Source organism: Lithobates pipiens, unplaced genomic scaffold (genome assembly GCF_037356315.1).
Source record: "Lithobates pipiens isolate NorthernLeopardFrog02 unplaced genomic scaffold, aLitPip1_a1.2 Scaffold_22, whole genome shotgun sequence".
Taxonomy (NCBI): Eukaryota; Metazoa; Chordata; class Amphibia; order Anura; family Ranidae; genus Lithobates; species Lithobates pipiens.
The window spans coordinates 32826010-32845052 of NW_027507784.1; the positions used below are offsets into that span (position 1 = coordinate 32826010).

The 19043-nt window shown below is 42.5% G+C and overlaps 1 protein-coding gene across 11 annotated transcripts in view; it reads right to left on the bottom strand.

Moving 5' to 3' along the window:
- Window positions 1-19043, bottom strand: part of LOC143923533 (uncharacterized) — a 92428-nt gene that overhangs the window by 33883 nt on the left and 39502 nt on the right. For 7 of the 11 annotated variants that reach the window (XM_077447275.1, XM_077447284.1, XM_077447283.1 and 4 more), the window contains exons 4-13: window positions 18044-18832; window positions 15631-15738; window positions 15416-15523; window positions 12717-12812; window positions 12248-12355; window positions 8638-8745; window positions 5615-5710; window positions 5146-5253; window positions 1919-2026; window positions 1437-1538 (exon numbers count right to left, since the gene is read on the bottom strand). In XM_077447275.1, coding sequence (XP_077303401.1) covers window positions 1437-1538; window positions 1919-2026; window positions 5146-5253; window positions 5615-5710; window positions 8638-8745; window positions 12248-12355; window positions 12717-12812; window positions 15416-15523; window positions 15631-15738; window positions 18044-18832 — 1731 coding nt within the window. The remainder of the gene's footprint in view (window positions 1-1436; window positions 1539-1918; window positions 2027-5145; window positions 5254-5614; window positions 5711-8637; window positions 8746-12247; window positions 12356-12716; window positions 12813-15415; window positions 15524-15630; window positions 15739-18043; window positions 18833-19043) is intronic. The other 4 variants (XM_077447276.1, XM_077447278.1, XM_077447282.1 and 1 more) reach the window with 4 other exon arrangements.

Here is a 19043-nt window from a genome sequence, read left to right on the forward strand (position 1 = left end):
CCGAGTCTGGCTCGGGGTTACCGCTTCTATCAGTAAAATCCTAACCTGAGCCAGACTCGGGATTACTGCTAGGGGGGTTAGGAATATATCTAACTGGGTAGCGCTGGGCTCCCGAAGAGCACGCTATGTTTTTCAAAGTTAAAAAACGTTACCCAAGCTACAGTTTGGTTTGGGTCTATTTGTCTAAATTTGACTTCTGTGTCAGTCTGACTGGGTTGTGAGATGTTCGGCCTGGCCACAGGGGGCACTGTCTCTTATGGCAGGCGTGGAACTATGGTCTGGTCAGGTGCTTAAGTTACTCTCTTTTGGAGCCAGTTCAGTGGGAGTGGCCCTCTCGCTGTGCCCTCTGGGAGAGGGTATTTAAGAGACGGACGTCACGTGGTTCGGGGGTTCCCGTCTAGTATGATGTGCTGACTACTTGGTCCTGGTCCTCCTGACCAGCCCCCAGGAAGGCTATGGCCTGGGGTGCGGATCAACCCAACTTTGATGTCTTGGGGCTGGCTAGCCCGAGGCAGGGAAACTAAAGGAGGATTCTGAGGTGGTTGGGTGCCGTCTCCGGTTCGGGAGAGACCCATTGTACTTCAAGCATTCCAGGGGAGGACTCTTTAGAAGAGCACCATGTGTGAGTTTGGTTTTCTTAACAAGAGCCTGGAAGGGCTGAAGTAACCGAGAGAATCCAGTCTTGTGGATATCGCCAAGCGGGCTGAAAGATCCAGGTATCCTACAAGTGTTCTACGGCTTAGTTTCCTAAGTGTTCTGCAACAACGTCTGTGGCAAAGACTTTGTTCCTGAGTAAGCACCTTGTTGGCTGCTAGGCCTTGTGAGAGAGAGACTGTCCAATCTGAGTGTTCATCCAGCTGCAAATGGCTATTCTCTGGATGCAGTCAAAGTAAGCAAGTTCTTTAACGTTTATAGACTTTGACATTGAGAGTACCTGAACCTCCTTCCCAACCCTCTGATCCCAAGTTGAAACACTGTTCAATGGTTAGAGTTTTGCAAATAAAATCCATTCAAGTGGATCTATTGTCATTCTCAAGGTACTGGGCCGTCTACCACGGGACATCCCCTAGACGTGTCATAAGGAGAACGGAAGGTAACGGTAAGCCCAAAGATGGCCAGAAGCTCCTTCAGGGGTTAGTGCTAAACGTGTTTATCTTTTTCCTGATAAAGTGTTCCATACGGTTAATATGTGCCAGGTAAAGGGCTATTTGAGCTCAGGATATCCTATCTATAGATCCTCAGCAGAGTGTGATACTTGTGCTCAACATGTCCCCTCATTTCTCTTAGTACATGTTTAGAGTTCTTAGTTGTGCAAACATGTTCGTTTCAAAGTTACAATTGTTTCCGGTTGCCCTAAACACTATAGAAAGTGAAGATTAATGTGTGCAAAGCCCCTGGGTGTGATTTGTAGAGATGGAATGTAGAACATGACTTACTTTTGTAAGGTGTACGGGAAAGAGCTCCTCCATATTGCTTGCTGGGAGTCCTATTAGGTATGTTTCTTGTAATGTTGCCTTGTATACGACTGACTTGTGGTTCTGCATGTTACAGAAAAGAGGCATATAGCGATTAAACTGTTTCCAATCATGCATAAAGAACATCACACCAACTCTCACTATCAAGCTGAGATCATCTGAAATTTTATAAATATTGCTACATTAACAACATAGGGCATTTGCCCAAGAGGGACATTGTCAAAGGTGTCAAAGCCCCTCCCATTTCCCCAACCCCAATAAACAATAAGCCAGACTCTTCTCATATAGCTGGTGGGTGGAAGTGCTTGTTTCCTGACACTGTGAGTGGAAGGAGATATGTGAAATATATATAGACCCGACTCGAGCACTATAGAAAGTGAAGATCAATGGGCCCACAGCCCCTGGGTGTGATGTGTAGTGGTGTAGTATAGAGAATGACTTACCTTTGGAAGGTTCATAGGATGGAGCTAATCCAAATTGCTTGTTGGGAGCCCAATGAGAACTGTTGCTTGTAATTTTGCTTTGTTTTGGACTGACTTGTGGTCGTGGTTCTGCAGGATTAAAAAAAAGGCATCTAGAGATTATACTGCAGTTTCGGGACATGCATAAAAAAAATTACATCAACTCTATCAAGATGAGAAAAAAAAATTTTTTTAGAGCTCTTTCCAGAACAAGAGTAGAGGGGCATTTGTCCAAGGGGGACAGGGTCAAAGGTTCCAAAGCCCCTCCCATTTCTCCAATCCTGATGAGTGTTAATTCAGACTTTTCTCATATGGCCGGTGGCTGGAAGTTCTTGTGCCTGACACTGTGGGTGGAAGAAGATAAGAACAGAAGCTTCTATCCATAACTCATAAATACATTTGGGCAGACAGACCCTTTAATAGTTAGGTAATCGGTTGATATTAGGAATTGCTCTCCATCTGCTTTAGGATGGTGCTGTAAATCACTTTGAGGGCTTCCCATACCAATTTTATGTTAAAACGGTAAAGCTAGTTATACAATTTATTTTCTTTATTTTCAGCTGAAGGACTGAATTAAATAAAAGATCAGATATGGTGGTCTTGCCCACTAATTCAAACCTTCTGGTGGAAGTCAGTTCATGAAACCATTAAATCAATTACTTCAAAACATTTAAGCTTTAACCCAGCCCAATACCTTTTACATTTCAACTCCATCCCCAGGAAAAAATACCTGAAGTCACTACCTATGTTCATGGTAAATGCAGCACGACATTGTATCCCCTACCATTGGCGTTCTACTGATATTCCAACAAAAGTCGAGTGTTTTAGAAGAATAAATAATATAGAACAAATTGAAGAACTCATAACCATTTCTCAGGAAAAGATAATGGAGTTCTCTGAAACTTGGCATGATTGGATAGTTTTCAAAAACTCTCCTGCCGCGTACACACGATTGGAATTCCGACCAGAAAAAGACCAATGAGAGCTTTTCATCGGAAAATGCTCCATCGGAATTTAGCTGTCCGAATTTCCGCCAGCCAAAAATGTATAGCATGTTCTCAATTTTCCCGAAGGAAAAACTTTCTATCGGTAATTCCGATTGTGTGTATGCAATTCCGACACGCAAAAAACTACGCATGCTTAGATTCAACTACGAGATGGAAGCTATTGGCTACTGGCTATTGAACTTCCTTTTTCTAGTCACGTCATATGTGTTGTACGTCACCACGTTATAAATGATCGGAATTTGATGTGACCGTGTGTGGGCAAGACATCTTAAGCCGAATTCCGTCGGAATTCCGTTGGGAAAACCATCAGAGCTTTTTCCGACGAGAATTCTGATCGTGTGTACGCCGCATTAGTCTTATAAAACAATTATCAAGCAGTAATATTATAGCTTGCATGTCACGGGGAAAAATTCATTACATTATGAGTATTAGTCTTACAAATATGCAAATATCCTCTTTCTCCACCTTTTTTTTTTTCCCCCTCATTGTCCAAACTGAATATATATTCCATAACAACCTAGCAAGTTTGTTTAAAACAATAAATAAATAAATAATAACGGTGAAATATGCTGTAATGTATCCACAAGTAAATGTTTTAATCAGTTAAATACGATGACCATAACCCTCTGTAAAATGTACTTCAACTCAATTGTTATTGTCAATAAGCTTGTATATTCATACTTGTATTATGTTGTAACTTGTTCTATGATACACTTAATAAACTTTGTGAAACAAAAAAAAAAAAGATCAGATTTCCCCATCCACACAAGTGATGTGGATGGAGGAATCCTTCCCGCTGTGACATTGTATTGTGACAGCGAAGACTTTCTGCTGTGAGAATACACTGATCACGATAGGTTGCAGACAGTTGATCGATTAAAATTTTCCAACGTTGCTGTTCAACAGAAGTTGATCTAACAATCTCCTTCCATCAGACAGGGATAAAACGTTTTTGCAGAAGGGAGTTTAACAAGACTCATGGCCACTCATTAAAATTAGAAGAAAAGAGGTTTAACCTTAAACTACGTAGAGGGTTCTTTACTATAAGGCCGCGTACACACGGGCGGATTGTCTGCCCAACTAAGTTCGTCAGACAATCCGACAGACAGTCCGTCCAACTTTTGAATGAACGGACTTGACCACACACGATGAACAGACAGTCCGCTGAAAGCTTGCGCGATGACGTGTACAGCACGTACGACGGGACTCGAAATACGACGTCCAATACACTGCAATGCAACCTTCGGCGTGTAAATCCTTTCTGAGCATGCGCCATACTTAGTCCGTCCAACTTGCCTACTCACGAGCGGACTGTCCGCTGAAACCAAGTTTGGACGGACAAAATTACGGAAATTCCGAAAGACTTAGTCCGCCAGACTGTCCGCTGAAAAAGTCAGCTGAAGCCCACACACGAGCGGATTGTCCGCTGAAACACGTTTCAGCGGACTAAGTTGGGCAGACAATCCGCCCGTGTGTACGCGGCCTAAGAGTGGCAAGGATGTGGAATTCCCTTCCACAGGCGGTGGTCTCAGGGCATTGATAGTTTCAAGAAACTATTAGATAAGCACCTGAACAACCACAACATACAGGGATATACAATGTAATACTGACATATAATCACACACATAGATTGGACTTGATAGACTTGTGTCTTTTTTCAACCTCACCTACTATGTAACTATGTAAGGGAGGGACACACACTGATTGAAACTCCGTCCTGAAACAGCTGAATTTCAATCTGTCTGTACCCACCTTAAAATTAGTTAGAAATACAAAAATTTAGATTTTTTTACATTGTGATTCAATGCAGGATATTAGTGCCCTCCATACTAATAATAGAGACACACCTGTGTTACCTGGGCTTAGTCAACCGGTATAAAAGCCAATGTTTGGCGAGGGAAAAGTAAACTGGGCGATTTCCCACACCCCCAAGTCCATAAATGTTCCAACGCCATGCAAAAAAAAAATGCAGTGTGGTGTTTAGTTCCTGTGTCTTTTTTCATGCCAGATCATAATCCAGTTGGTAAAGCTGCAGAAAGCGCAATGCACTGTGTTGGATAAAATACAATCAGCTGCTCTTTCCCTGCCCCGAGTGCCAACTGATTTCAGCATGCCCATGGAAATGTGCCCAGAGGGCTCTGAATGTACCTAGAAGAGTTCTCCCCACTCAATTGTAGGGCTGGAGTGTAAACCAAAACTTACTGTTGGAAGATGCATGGGAAGGAGCTTCTCCACATTGATTGCTGGGAGTCCTATGAGATATGCTGCTCGTGGTTTGGCTTTGTTCTGGGTTGACTTGTGGTTGTGGTTCTGCAGGGTACAGAATACAGGGATGTAAAGATTATATTGTAGTTTCAGAACATGTATAAAGAACACCACACCAGATCTCTCTATTAACCTGAGATAATTCCACATTTTAGAGTTATTTACAGAAGAAGAACATAGGGGCCAAAGGGACATTGTCAGAGGTGCCAAAGCCCCTTCTATTTCTCCAACCCAAATGAACATTAATCCCGACTCTTCTCATATCTCTGATAGAGTTTCAAAGTTATTATTGTTTCCTTTACTGGAATATACAGTATATGACTCTGAGCACTATAGGAAGTGAAGACCAATGTGTGTACAGCCCCTGGGTGTGATGTGTAGTGGTGGGGTGGAGAACATGACTTACCTTTGGAGGATGAATGGGAATGAGCTATTCTCTTGTTGGGGGTCTTGTGAGATAAGTTGCTTGTAAAATTGCCTTGTTCTGGAGTGACTTGTGGTTCTGCAGGGTACAGAATAGAGACATATAAGGGTGCATTTACTAAAGACAAATAGACTGTGCACTTTACAGAGTGTAGATGCTCCAGAACTTAGTAAATGAGCAGAGGCTCTGCTGACTTCCACCATCCAATCATGTGCAAGCAAAAATGCTGTTTTTAAAAAAAACTGGCACGTGATTGGGTATTCTTTGCAAGGTGAAGGTTTACCTCATTTACTAAGCTCTGGAGCAATTGCACTTGCAGAGCACAACTGCACTTTGTAAAGTGAAGAGTCTAGTTGCCTTCAGTAAATCAACCTCATAGTGTTTAAACTGTAGTTTCTATAAAGAACATCACATCAACTGTGTCCATCGAGCTGAAAAAATCCTTAATTTTACATTTATTTTCAGAACAAGAATAAAACCTATTTGCCCAAGGAGGGCATTGTCAAAGGTGCCAAAGCCCCTCCCATTTCTCAAACCTTACTGAATGTTAAAGTGATACGAAAGGTTTGTTTTAAAAAAATAAAATAAAATAACAAACATGTTATACTTACCTGCTCTTTGCAAGGGTTTTGCACAGAGTGGTCCCAATCCTCCTTTTCTGGGGTACCCCGGCTGTGCTCCTAGCTCCTCCTCTTCACCGGGTGCCTCCACGGAGAGCCGATTTGCATGGGGGCACCCATGAGGGTACGCTCCCAAATTCCGCTGCAGCGTCCATTAACACAGATAGCAAGACTTGGCCTTTCCCCCCGCCTCCCACGTCACTGGAGCCAATGGCTCCTGCTGCTATTAATCTATCCAATGAGGACCGAAACCAGCAGCTGGAGCTCCTGGGCTCGTCCTTGGTGCTGGAAAGACTGGGTTCAGGTAAATAAAGGGGGGGGGTTCTGGGGGGGGGGGTGCTGCAGGACAGGGGATATTTCGCCTTAATGCATAGAATGCATTAAGGTGAAAAACCTTGAGACTTTACAACCCCTTTAACCTCCCTGGCGGTATGATTATGTCCGATTTTTGTGTCTCAAAGCGGTACAATGTTTTGCATAGAAATTTGGCATTTTATATTGTAGTCCTGTAATTCTTAGGAATAACACACTTAAATCTGTGCAAACAAAAATCTAGTAGACATCCCGGGTATGATAAAGCTTGAAACACGAAATCATAAATTATAATATAATAAATAACTATAAATAATTATAAAAAATAATAATATAATAATAAAATTCATTTCCCCATGAATCGCTATCACTCAATTCTGCAAGTGATTCTAATTTACTAATCGCTGTTTTCAAGTTGCTTTTTGGTTGCTATGGACAATCTCCAGTTTCCAGGCAGAAAGAACAGTGTATATAATATAAAACGGCATGCAGGGCACTTGACAAAGCACTGGGGGCAAAAGGGATGTGAAATGATTTCATACAGTAATGTAATCTGTAAGATTACGGTGTACTGCATGTGTTATGATTTGTGTACTTTTTGAATTTGTCGCCGGGCTCCGCTCCCACGCGTTTGCGACGCTCGCAGGCAACGGAGCCCAGGTCACAGAGCATCATGTGGAGGACAGAGCCCGCAGTCACAGGGGACATCGCAGGATCCTGGTGACAAGGTAAGTATACTGTACCAGGATTCTGCAATGCAATCCCAAGTCTGGCTCGGGGGTTACCGCTAATGGTACTGAAATTCAATCCGAGCCACACTCGGGAAAACCGCCAGGAAAGTTAAAGAATATGTAATCTCAACATTTCATATTCCTGATATGTGGTTGCTGTACCATCTACTTGTATGAGATGATATTAGGAATTGCTCTCCATCTGCTTTAGGATGGTTCTGTAGATCACTTTGAGGGCTTCCCATACCAATTTATGTTAAAAAGCCAACAGTAAAGCTGGATGTACAATTTGTTTAGTTTTTTTTTAGCTGAAGGACTAAATTAAATAAAAGATCAGATTCCCCCATCCACACAAGTGATGTGGATGGAGGAATCCTTCCCGCTGTGACATTGTCTTGTGACAGCGAGGACTTTCTGCTGTGAGAATACACTGATCACGATTGGTTGCAGACAGTGATCGATTACAATTTTCCAACGTTGCTGTTCAATGGAAGTTGATCTAACAATCTCCTTCCATCAGACAGGGATAAAACTTTTTCGCAGAAGGGAGTTTAACAAGATTCATGGCCACTCATTAAAATTGGAAGAAAAGAGGTTTAACTATGTAGAGGGTACTTTACTGTAAGAGCGGCAAGGATGTGGAATTCCCTTCCACAAGCGGTGGTCTCAGGGCATTGATAGTTTCAAGAAACTATTAGATAAGCACCTGAACGACCACAACATACAGGGATATACAATGTAATACTGACATATAATCACACACATAGGTTGGACTTGATGGACTTGTGTCTTTTTTCAACCTCACCTACTATGTAACTATGTAAGGGAGGGACACACACTGATTGAAACTCCGTCCTGAAACAGCTGAATTTCAATCTGTCTGTACCCACCTTAAAGTTAGTTAGAAATACAAAAATGGAGATTTTTTTTTTATATTGTGATTCAATGCAGGATATTAGTGCCCTCCATACTAATAATAGAGACACACCTGTGTTACCTGGGCTTAGTCAACCGGTATAAAAGCCAATGTTTGGCGAGGGAAAAGTAAACTGGGCGATTTCCCACACCCCCAAGTCCATAAATGTTCCCACGCCATGCAAAAAATAATGCAGTGTGGTGTTTAGTTCCTGTGTCTTTTTTCATGCCAGGTCATAATCCAGTTGGTAAAGCTGCAGAAAGCGCAATGCACTGTGTTGGATAAAATACAATCAGCTGCTCTTGCGCTGTCCCGAGTGCCAACTGATTTCAGCATGCCCATGGAAATGTGCCCAGAGTGCTCTGAATGTACCTAGAAGAGTTCTCCCCACTCAATTGTAGGGCTGGAGTGTAAACCAAAACTTACTGTTGGAAGATGCATGGGAAGGAGCTTCTCCACATTGATTGCTGGGAGTCCTATGAGATATGCTGCTCGTGGTTTGGCTTTGTTCTGGGTTTACTTGTGGTTGTGGTTCTGCAGGGTACAGAATACAGGGATGTAAAGATTATATTGTAGTTTCAGAACATGTATAAAGAACACCACACCAGATCTCTCTATTAATCTGAGATAATCCGACATTTAAGGCCGCGTACACACGCGCGGACTGTTCGCCCAACTTTGTCCGTCCAACAGTTTCGGCAAACAGTCCGCTCAAAATTAGCATGGACGGACATGGCCACACACGACGAACGAACAGTTTGCTGAAATTGTGCGCGATGATGTGAACGGCACGTACGACGGGACGAAAAATACAACGTCCTATACACTGCATTATAACTTTCGGCATGTAAATCCTTTCTGAGCATGCGCGGAACTTAGTTTGACGAACAAGTCTACACACGGGCGGACTGTTCGCTGAAACAAGGTTTTAGCGGACAGTTTTACGGAATTTCCGAAAAACCTTGTTCGTCAAACTGTCCGCTGAAACCTTGTTTCAGCGAACAGTCCGCTCTGCTGACTTCCATCATCCAATCATGTGCAAGCAAAAATGCTGTTTTAAAAAAAAACTTGCACGTAATTGGATATTCTTTGCGAGGTGAAGGTTTACCTCATTTACTAAGCTCTGGAGCAATTGCACCTTGCAGAGCACAACTGCACTTTGTAAAGTGAAGAGTCTAGTTGCCTTTAGTAAATCAACCCCATAGTGTTTAAACTGTAGTTTCTGTAAAGAACATCACATCAACTGTGTCCATCGAGCTGAAAAAATCTTTAATTTTACATTTATTTTCAGAACAAGAATAAAAAGTATTTGCCCAAGGAGGGCATTGTCAAAGGTGCCAAAGTCCCTCCCATTTCTCAAACCTTACTGAATGTTAAAATGATACGAAAGGTTTGCTTTAATAAAAAAAAAATAACAAACATGTTATACTTACCTGCTCTGTGCAAGGGTTTTGCACAGAGTGGCCCCGATCCTCCTTTTCTGGGGTACCCTGGCTGCGCTCCTAGCTCCTCCTCTTCACCGGGTGCCCCCACAGAGAGCAGATTTGCATGAGGGCACCCGTGAGGGCACTCTCCCAAATTCCGCTGCAGCGTCCATTAACACAGACAGCAAGACTTGGCCTTACCCCCCGCCTCCCACGTCACTGGAGCCAATGGCTCCTGCTGCTATCAATCTATTCAATGAGGACCGAAGCCAACAGCTGGAGCTCCTGGGCTCGTCCTCAATGCTGGAAAGACTGGGCTCAGGTAAGTAAAAGTGGGGGATCGGGGGGGGGGGTGCTGCAATACAGGCAGTTTTTCACCTTAATGCATTCTATACATAAAGGTGAAAAATCTTGAGACATTACAACCCCTTTACCTCCCTGGCGGTATGATTATGTCCGATTTTTGCGTCTCAAAGCACTACCTGGTTTTGCATAGAAATTTGGCATTTTATATTGTAGTCCTGTAATTCTTAATAATAACACACTTAAATCTGTACAAACAAAAATCTAGTAGACATCCCGGGTATGATAAAGCTTGAAACACGAAATCAAAAATTATAATATAATAACTATAAATAATTATAAAAAAAACATATATAATAATAAAATTAATTTCCCCATGGATCACTATCGCTCAATTCTGCAAGTGTTCTAATTTATTATCGCTGTTTTCAAGCTGGTCTAAAACCACTTTTGCCGTAAAGGGACACTTTTTGGTTGCTATGGACAATCTCCAGTTTCCAGGCAGAAAGAACAGTGTATATAATATAAAACTGCATGCAGGGCACTGGACAAAGCACTGGGGGCAAAAGGGATGTGAAATGATTTCATACAGTAATGTAATCTGTAAGATTACGGTGTACTGCATGTGTTATGATTTGTGTACTTTTTGAATCTGTCGCCGGGCTCCGTTCCCACGCGTTGCGACGCTCGCAGGCAACGGAGCCCGGGTCACAGAGCATCGTGTGGGGGACAGAGCCCGCAGTCACAGGGGACATCGCAGGATCCTGGTGACAAGGTAAGTATACTGTACCAGGATTCTGCAATGCAATCCCAAGTCTGGCTCGGGGGTTACCACTAATGGTACTGAAATTCAATCCGAGCCACACTCGGGAAAACCGACAGGAAAGTTAAAGAATATGTAATCTCAACATTTCATATTCCTGATATGTGGTTGCTGTACCATCTACTTGTACGAGATGATATTAGGAATTGCTCTCCATCTGCTTTAGGATGGTGCTGTAAATCACTTTGAGGTCTTCCATTATCCATTTATGTTAAAAAGCCAACAGTAAAGCTGGATGTACAATTTGTTTTCTTTTTGTTCAGCTGAAGGACTGAATGAAATAAAAGATCAGATTCCCCCATCCACACAAGTGATGTGGATGGAGGAATCCTTCCCGCTGTGACATTGTATTGTGACAGCGAGGACTTTCTGCTGTGAGAATACACTGATCACGATTGGTTGCAGACAGTTGATCGATTAAAATTTTCCAACGTTGCTGTTCAACAGAAGTTGATCTAACAATCTCCTTCCGTCAGACAGGGATAAAACTTTTTCGCAGAAGGGAATTTAACAAGACTCATTGCCACTCATTAAAATTAGAAGAAAAGAGGTTTAACTACGTAGAGGGTTCGTTACTGTTAAGCCCCATACACAATATCGGATTGTCTGCTGAGTTTTTCCTTCAGATTTACCAAAACCATGTAATATGAGGTCAAACCTTAGGAGTTTCAGTGTGTATGCAATCAGCCAGGCCCTTCTACTACATGGTTTTGGTAAATCTGAAGGAAAAACTCAGCAGACAATCTGATAGTGTGTACAGGGCTTAAGAGTGGCAAGGATGTGGAATTCCCTAATTCTCACAAGCGGTGGTCTCAGGGCATTGATAGTTTCAAGAAACTATTAGATAAGCACCTGAACGACCACAACATACAGGGATATACAATGTAATACTGTCATATAGTCACACACATAGATTGGACTTGATGGACTTGTGTCTTTTTTCAACCTCACCTACTATGTAACTATGTAAGGGAGGGACACACACTGATTGAAACTCCGTCCTGAAACAGCTGAATTTCAATCTGTCTGTACCCACCTTAAAATTAGTTAGAAATACAAAAATTTAGATTTTTTTACATTGTGATTCAATGTAGGATATTAGTGCCCTCCATACTAATAATAGAGACACACCTGTGTTACCTGGGCTTAGTCAACCGGTATAAAAGCCAATGTTTGGCGAGGGAAAAGTAAACTGGGCGATTTCCCACACCCCCAAGTCCATAAATGTTCCAACGCCATGCAAAAAAAAAATGCAGTGTGGTGTTTAGTTCCTGTGCCTTTTTTCATGCCAGATCATAATCCAGTTGGTAAAGCTGCAGAAAGCGCAATGCACTGTGTTGGATAAAATACAATCAGCTGCTCTTGCCCTGTCCCGAGTGCCAACTGATTTCAGCATGCCCATGGAAATGTGCCCAGAGGGCTCTGAATGTACCTAGAAGAGTTCTCCCCACTCAATTGTAGGGCTGGAGTGTAAACCAAAACTTACTGTTGGAAGATGCATGGGAAGGAGCTTCTCCACATTGATTGCTGGGAGTCCTATGAGATATGCTGCTCGTGGTTTGGCTTTGTTCTGGGTTGACTTGTGGTTGTGGTTCTGCAGGGTACAGAATACAGGGATGTAAAGATTATATTGTATTTTCAGAACCTGTATAAAGAACACCACACCAGATCTCTCTATTAATCTGAGATAATTCTACATTTTAGAGTTATTTCCAGAAGAAGAACATAGAGGCCAAAAGGGACATTGTCAGAGGTGCCAAAGCCCTTCTATTTCTCCAACCCAAATAAACATTAATCCAGACTCTTCTCATATCCCTGATAGAGTTTCAAAGTTATTATTGTTTCCTTTACTGGAATATACAGTATATGACTCTGAGCACTATAGGAAGTGAAGACCAATGTGTGTACAGCCCCTGGGTGTGATGTGTAGTGGTGGGGTGGAGAACATGACTTACCTTTGGAAGATGAATGGGAATGAGCTATTCTCTTGTTGGGGGTCTTGTGAGATAAGTTGCTTGTAAAATTGCCTTGTTCTGGAGTGACTTGTGGTTCTGCAGGGTACAGAAAAGAGACATATAAGGGTGCATTTACTAAAGACAAATAGACTGTGCACTTTACAGAGTGTAGATGCTCCAGAACTTAGTAAATGAGCAGAGGCTCTGCTGACTTCCATCATCCAATCATGTGCAAGCAAAAATGCTGTTTTAAAAAAAAAAAAACTTGTACATGATTGGGTATTCTTTGCAAGGTGAAGGTTTACCTCATTTACTAAGCTCTGGAGCAATTGCACTTGCAGAGCACAACTGCACTTTGTAATGTGAACAGTCTAGTTGCCTTTAGTAAATCAACCTCATAGTGTTTAAACTGTAATTTCTATAAAGAACATCAACTGTGTCCATCGAGCTGAAAAAATCCTTAATGTTACATTTATTTTCAGAACAAGAATAAAAAGTATTTGCCCAAGGAGGGCATTGTCAAAGGTGCCAAAGTCCCTCCCATTTCTCAAACCTTACTGAATGTTAAAGTGATACGAAAGGTTTGCTTTAAAAAAATAAAAATAAAAATAACAAACATGTTATACTGACCTGCTCTGTGCAAGGGTTTTGCACAGAGTGGCTCCCGATCCTCCTTTTCTGGGGTACCCCGGCTGCGCTCCTAGCTCCTCCTCTTCACCGGGTGCCTCCACGGAGAGCCGATTTGCATGGGGGCACCCATGAGGGCACGCTCCCAAATCCCGCTGCGGCGTCCATTAACACAGACAGCAAGACTTGGCCCCACCCCCTGCATCCCACGTCACGGGAGCCAATGGCTCCTGCTACTATCAATCTATCCAATGAGCTCCTGGGCTCGTCCTCGATGCTGGAAAGACTGGGTTTGGGTAAGTAAAAGGGGGGATCGGGGGGGGGGGGTGCTGCAGTACAGGGGTTTTCACCTTAATGCGTTCTATACATAAAGGTGAAAAACCTTGAGACTTTACAACCCCTTTAACCTCCCTGGCGGTATGATTATGTCCGATTTTTGCATCTCAAAGCGGTACAATGTTTTGCTTAGAAATTTGGCATTTTATATCGTAAGCCTGTAATTCCTAGTAATAACACACTTAAATCTGTGTAAACAAAAATCTAGTAGATATCCCGGGTATGATAAAGCTTGAAACACGAAATCATAAATTATAATATAATAAATAACTATAAATAATTATAAAAAATAATAATATAATAATAAAATTAATTTCCCAATGAATCACTATCGCTCAATTCTGCAAGTGTTCTCATTTACTATCGCTGTTTTCAAGCTGGTCTAAAACCACTTTTGGACCAAAGGGACACTTTTTGGTTGCTATGGACAATCTCCAGTTTCCAGGCAGAAAGAACAGTGTATATAATATAAAACGGCATGCAGGGCACTGGACAAAGCACTAGGGGCAAAAGGGATGTGAAATGATTTCATACAGTAATGAAATCTGTAAGATTACGGTGTACTGCATGTGCTATGATTTGTGTACTTTTTGAATTTGTCATCGGGCTCCGCTCCCACGCGTTGGGTCGCTTGCAGGCAACGGAGCCCGGCTCACAGAGCATCGTGTGGAGGACAGAGCCCGCAGTCACAGGGGACATCGCAGCATCCTGGTGACAAGGTAAGTATACTGTACCAGGATTCTGCAATGCAATCCCAAGTCTGGCTCGGGGGTTACCACTAATGGTACTGAAATTCAATCCGAGCCACACTCAGGAAAACCGCCAGGAAGGTTAAAGAATATGTAATCTCAACATTTCATATTCCTGATATGTGGTTGCTGTACCATCTACTTGTATGAGAAAGTATCCTGTTCTCTTAGTATTGCTTCCTTTGTGTGAAATCCCCGGTGTTTCTCTGGATTAAAGGAACTTTTAGCCAGAGGAAAAGTGTCATAATATTTTACTGAGGAGTGTAACATAGAGTCTATGTAACCCTGGTGTATCTGAAGAATCACTTCTAATAGTAGTTAGGTGCTTGTAAACCCTTCCATATACCCAGTGAAGTGACTGGACTTAGGTGATACACAGAGATTAAGCAAACCCTCCCTACATAAGCTATACTTGCTATACCTGCTGTATCTGCAGTCTTTCTACATCCATTCAAAGTGCTGAATTCATAAAGCTTGTCTGAAAGTTCAGGGAAAAAAAGGGGACGGAGAGCTGGAATTACACACTGCAGAGCTCAGTGATGAGAGCTCTGAGAGCTGATTGGAGGGAAAGGACACACCCCCTCTACACAGATCACAGAAACAGAGCTGAGGCTTTCAGTCACAGGCTATTTGCTAGAGGACCCTTCCCTGTCACCATTTTCTCTTGCTGTCAGGAAAACATGTCAGAAGTGATTCATGTTGATAGCAGAGGAAGGAAGCAGCAGACCGAAATAATACTTAGTGTTCTTAATTGAGGCAAGTACACACTATAGAGGGACATACTTTGTTCATATTTCATGTCAGAGGTTTACAACCACTTTCAAGCCATTTGACCCTCCTGGTCATACAGTCTTGAGCTGCAACAGAGTTTGTACTCAAATACACATTACTGTACATAACTCTGAGCACTATAGAAAGTGAAGATCAATGTGTGTACAGCCCCTTTATGGTGTGATGTGTAGTGGTGGAATGTAGAACATGACCTACCTTTGGAAGATGCTTGGGAAGGAGCTACTCCCAATTGCTTGTTGGTTGTCTTAAGAAATATGTTCCTTTTAGTGTTGCCTTGTTCTGGATTGATCGTTGGTTGTGGTTCTGCAGGGTACAGAAAAGACATATGTGCTGATCAAACTGTAGTTTCTATGTATGCATAAAGAACATCACATATGATAGACAGTGGTGGAGTGTAGAACACAACTTACCTGTGGAAGATGCATGGGAAGCAGCTCCAGCAAATTGCTTTTCGAGAGCTGTATGAAGTAAGTTGCTTGTAATGTTGCCTTGTTCCGCATTGACTTGTGGTTGTGGTTCTGCAGAGTAAATAAAAGACATTTAGTGATTACACTGAACTAGGGGGGCATTTGCCCAAGGTGAACATGGCCAAAGGTGCCAAAGCCATTCCCGTTTCTCTAAGCCCTTGTACACACGGTCGGAGATTCCGACAGAATGTGCCCTATTGGACCGTTTTGTCGGATATTCCGACTGTGTGTGGTCTCCATTGGACTTTTTCGATCGGATTATCCGACGGACCAAGTTTTCCAACTTGTCTGGAAAATTTTCCGACAAAATGCTCCGATCGGACATACTCCGATCATGTGTAGCCTACTCCGACGAACAAAGTGCCACTCATGTTCAGATCAAATTCCTATACCAAAGCTATTGGCTACTAGCCTGAACGTAGTTCCGTCGTAACGAAATAACGTCATCACGTTATGTACAATCGGATTTTCTGACAACTTTGTCCGACCGTGTGTATGCAACAGTTTCGGACAAAATCCGTCGGACAAAATCCAACGGATTTGGTTGTCAGAATGTCCGACCGTGTGTACAGGGGCTTACTCTACTGAGCGTTAAAGCAGATGTTAAGCCATAGTTAAATTAAAGCTGGTGGCCGGGAAATGATTGTGACTGCCATTTTGGGCTATACAAGCTAAGCTGTCCTGGCTCCAACAATTCCTCACATGATAAGCCCTTTTCTTTTAAGATAAGACCACTTTTGGTGCATACAAACTATGAGGGGGGGGGGGCCATAAATCCTTTGGAATGAAGAGGTTAAAGTTCAGGACTCTCAATGGGACTGCGTGCTTTTGTGAACTGGCAGAAGTTCATTTCACAGCAGGCCCCCCAGTTCCCATTTATGTATTATCCAGATGGTTCTGTATAGTTCCTTACCTCTCCTCTTGTGCTGCCGAAGTCTCTGGCAGGGTGCCCCTTGTGCATCGTGTGTCTACCTCAAATGACTGCTTCTTGTGATTAGCATGTTGGAGGAAGAGGGGTCAGTGTACACAACATATCCATGGAAAAGTATGGGATTGGAAGGGGGGGGTTCAAAAAAGAATCAGAAAGAGAAGCTTAGCCAACAGACATTTTACTGATCTCCCTCCCTCTATTTGGAGGCACCTGCCATGCCAGTCCCTGGCCCACTAATGGGTGTGTGGAGCTCAGGAAACATGTCAGAGGCATGCAGGGCAAAGGGGACCTGCAGTTACTGGGGTGTGTGGAAGTGATTTAGAGGCTGAACGGCCAGCAGACCATCAGCTTGTCAGATTTGTACACACTCCAATGTGTTTAAAACCCCCAAAGCCACCAAAGTAGAATCGACCTTGCTGGTAGTAAAATGGTTAAAGCGCATTTATAGCCCAAACTTTTTAGTTTTGGAGAGAGTAGCGAGGAATTAAAACCCTGTCAGCTTTTTGTTTGCTGTTTGCGTCCAGTTTGCAGAGATTAACCCTCAAGCCGCGTACACACGGGCGGACTGTCTGTCCAACTTAGTCCGCTGAAACACATTTCAGCGGACAGTCCGCTCGTGTGTGGGCTTCAGCGGACTTTTTCAGCGGACAGTCTGGCGGACTAAGTCTTTCGGAATTTCCGTAATATTGTCCGTCCAACTTTGGTTTCAGCGGACAGAGTAGGTAAGTTGGACGGACTAAGTATGGCGCATGCTCAGAAAGGATTTACACGGCGAAAGGTTGCATTGCTGTGTATTGGACGTCCTATTTCTAGTCCCGTCGTACGTGCTGTACACGTCATCGCGCAAGCTTTCAACGGACTGTCTGTTCATCGTGTGTGGTCAAGTCCGTTCATTCAAAAGTAGGACGGACTGTCCGTCGGATTTTCTGACGGACTTAGTTGGCCAGACAGTCCGCCCGTGTGTACGAGGCTTCACTTCCTCTCCAAAATCTTGCCAAAATTACCAGTTGCGCCAATAACACACTGTGCAAACAAGATATTATTAAAAACATACAGGATACTCAAAACCTGGCTCAAGTGAAAAACTTTGTACCTCCTAGGCCCTGACTTAAAATAGGGTCCTATATAAGCGATATATATATATGTATACACAGTGGGCTATCATTCAAAAGCCCTCCAACTGGCCAGTGGTTTGCATGTCAGGGCCATTGTTGGAGCCCAAGATTACATTTAAGAACTATAAACCAAGTTTTTCAACAGAGGAGGTCACAGCAGCCTGCCACCTCTGGTGGTTCAAAAGAAATGAGACCCAAGCAGGGTCCATCTCAAATAAATAGATTACAATAATAAATGGGTATCTGGTGTGTAAGTGAAATACTCAAATCAATATAATATTATACAATATGAACCTTTTTTCTAAGTTACCTTGTTTGGGTGGTCGATGTACTGGTCCGTGTCCTTCATCTTTACTTGAAGTTGTTTCTTTGTGACTTGGGACTCCTATCACAGCATCATCTTCTTTTTCCACTTTAATTTTGTGATTTGTGGCTCTTGTTAGAGCATCTTCTTCTTGTTCTCGTTTAATATTTAGATTTGGGATTTCTATCAGAGCATCTTCTACTTGTTCTCTTTTAATTTTGTGACTTGGGGCTCCTATCACAGCATCATCTTCTTTTTCCACTTTAATTTTGTGATTTGTGGCTCTTGTTAGAGCATCTTCTTCTTGTTCTCGTTTAATATTTAGATTTGGGATTTCTATCAGAGCATCTTCTACTTGTTCTCTTTTAATTTTGTGACTTGGGACTCCTATCATGGCATCTTCTACGTGTTCTCTTTTAGTTTTGTGACTTGGGACTCCTATCATGGCATCTTCTTCTTGTTCTCTATTAATTGTGTGACTTGGGACTCCTATCATGGCATCTTCTACTTGTTCCCTTTTAATTTTGTAACTTGGGACTTCTATCATGGCATCTTCTTCTTGTTCTCTATTAATTGTGTGACTTGGGACTCCTATCATGGCATCTTCTACTTGTTCCCTTTTAATTTTGTAACTTGGGACTCCTATCATGGCATCTTCTTCTTCTTCTCTTTTAATTTTTTTTGCTGCGGGTTCAGGGTATTGTATAGCAACAATGCCTGGTACGAAAATTGTGGGACAAACCTTATATTTTTGTTTCCCACTTTGCTCATCTTCTATGCTTTTTGATGTAAAAGCTTTAAAAAAAAAAATGCACAAAAACATTAAGAACAGCAATTTACTTCTCTGCAATACCTAGCTTTAAAAATATCAGACAAACTTGCTATAGAGTATGGAAGGGTCCTGATAGTGAAGGAGTTGCTCAGCCCTGGAGGAGGCCATGATATACCATTGCCCACATGGGGAATATTGATTGGCTGTAGCAAACCCTTTCTTACCAGACTATTG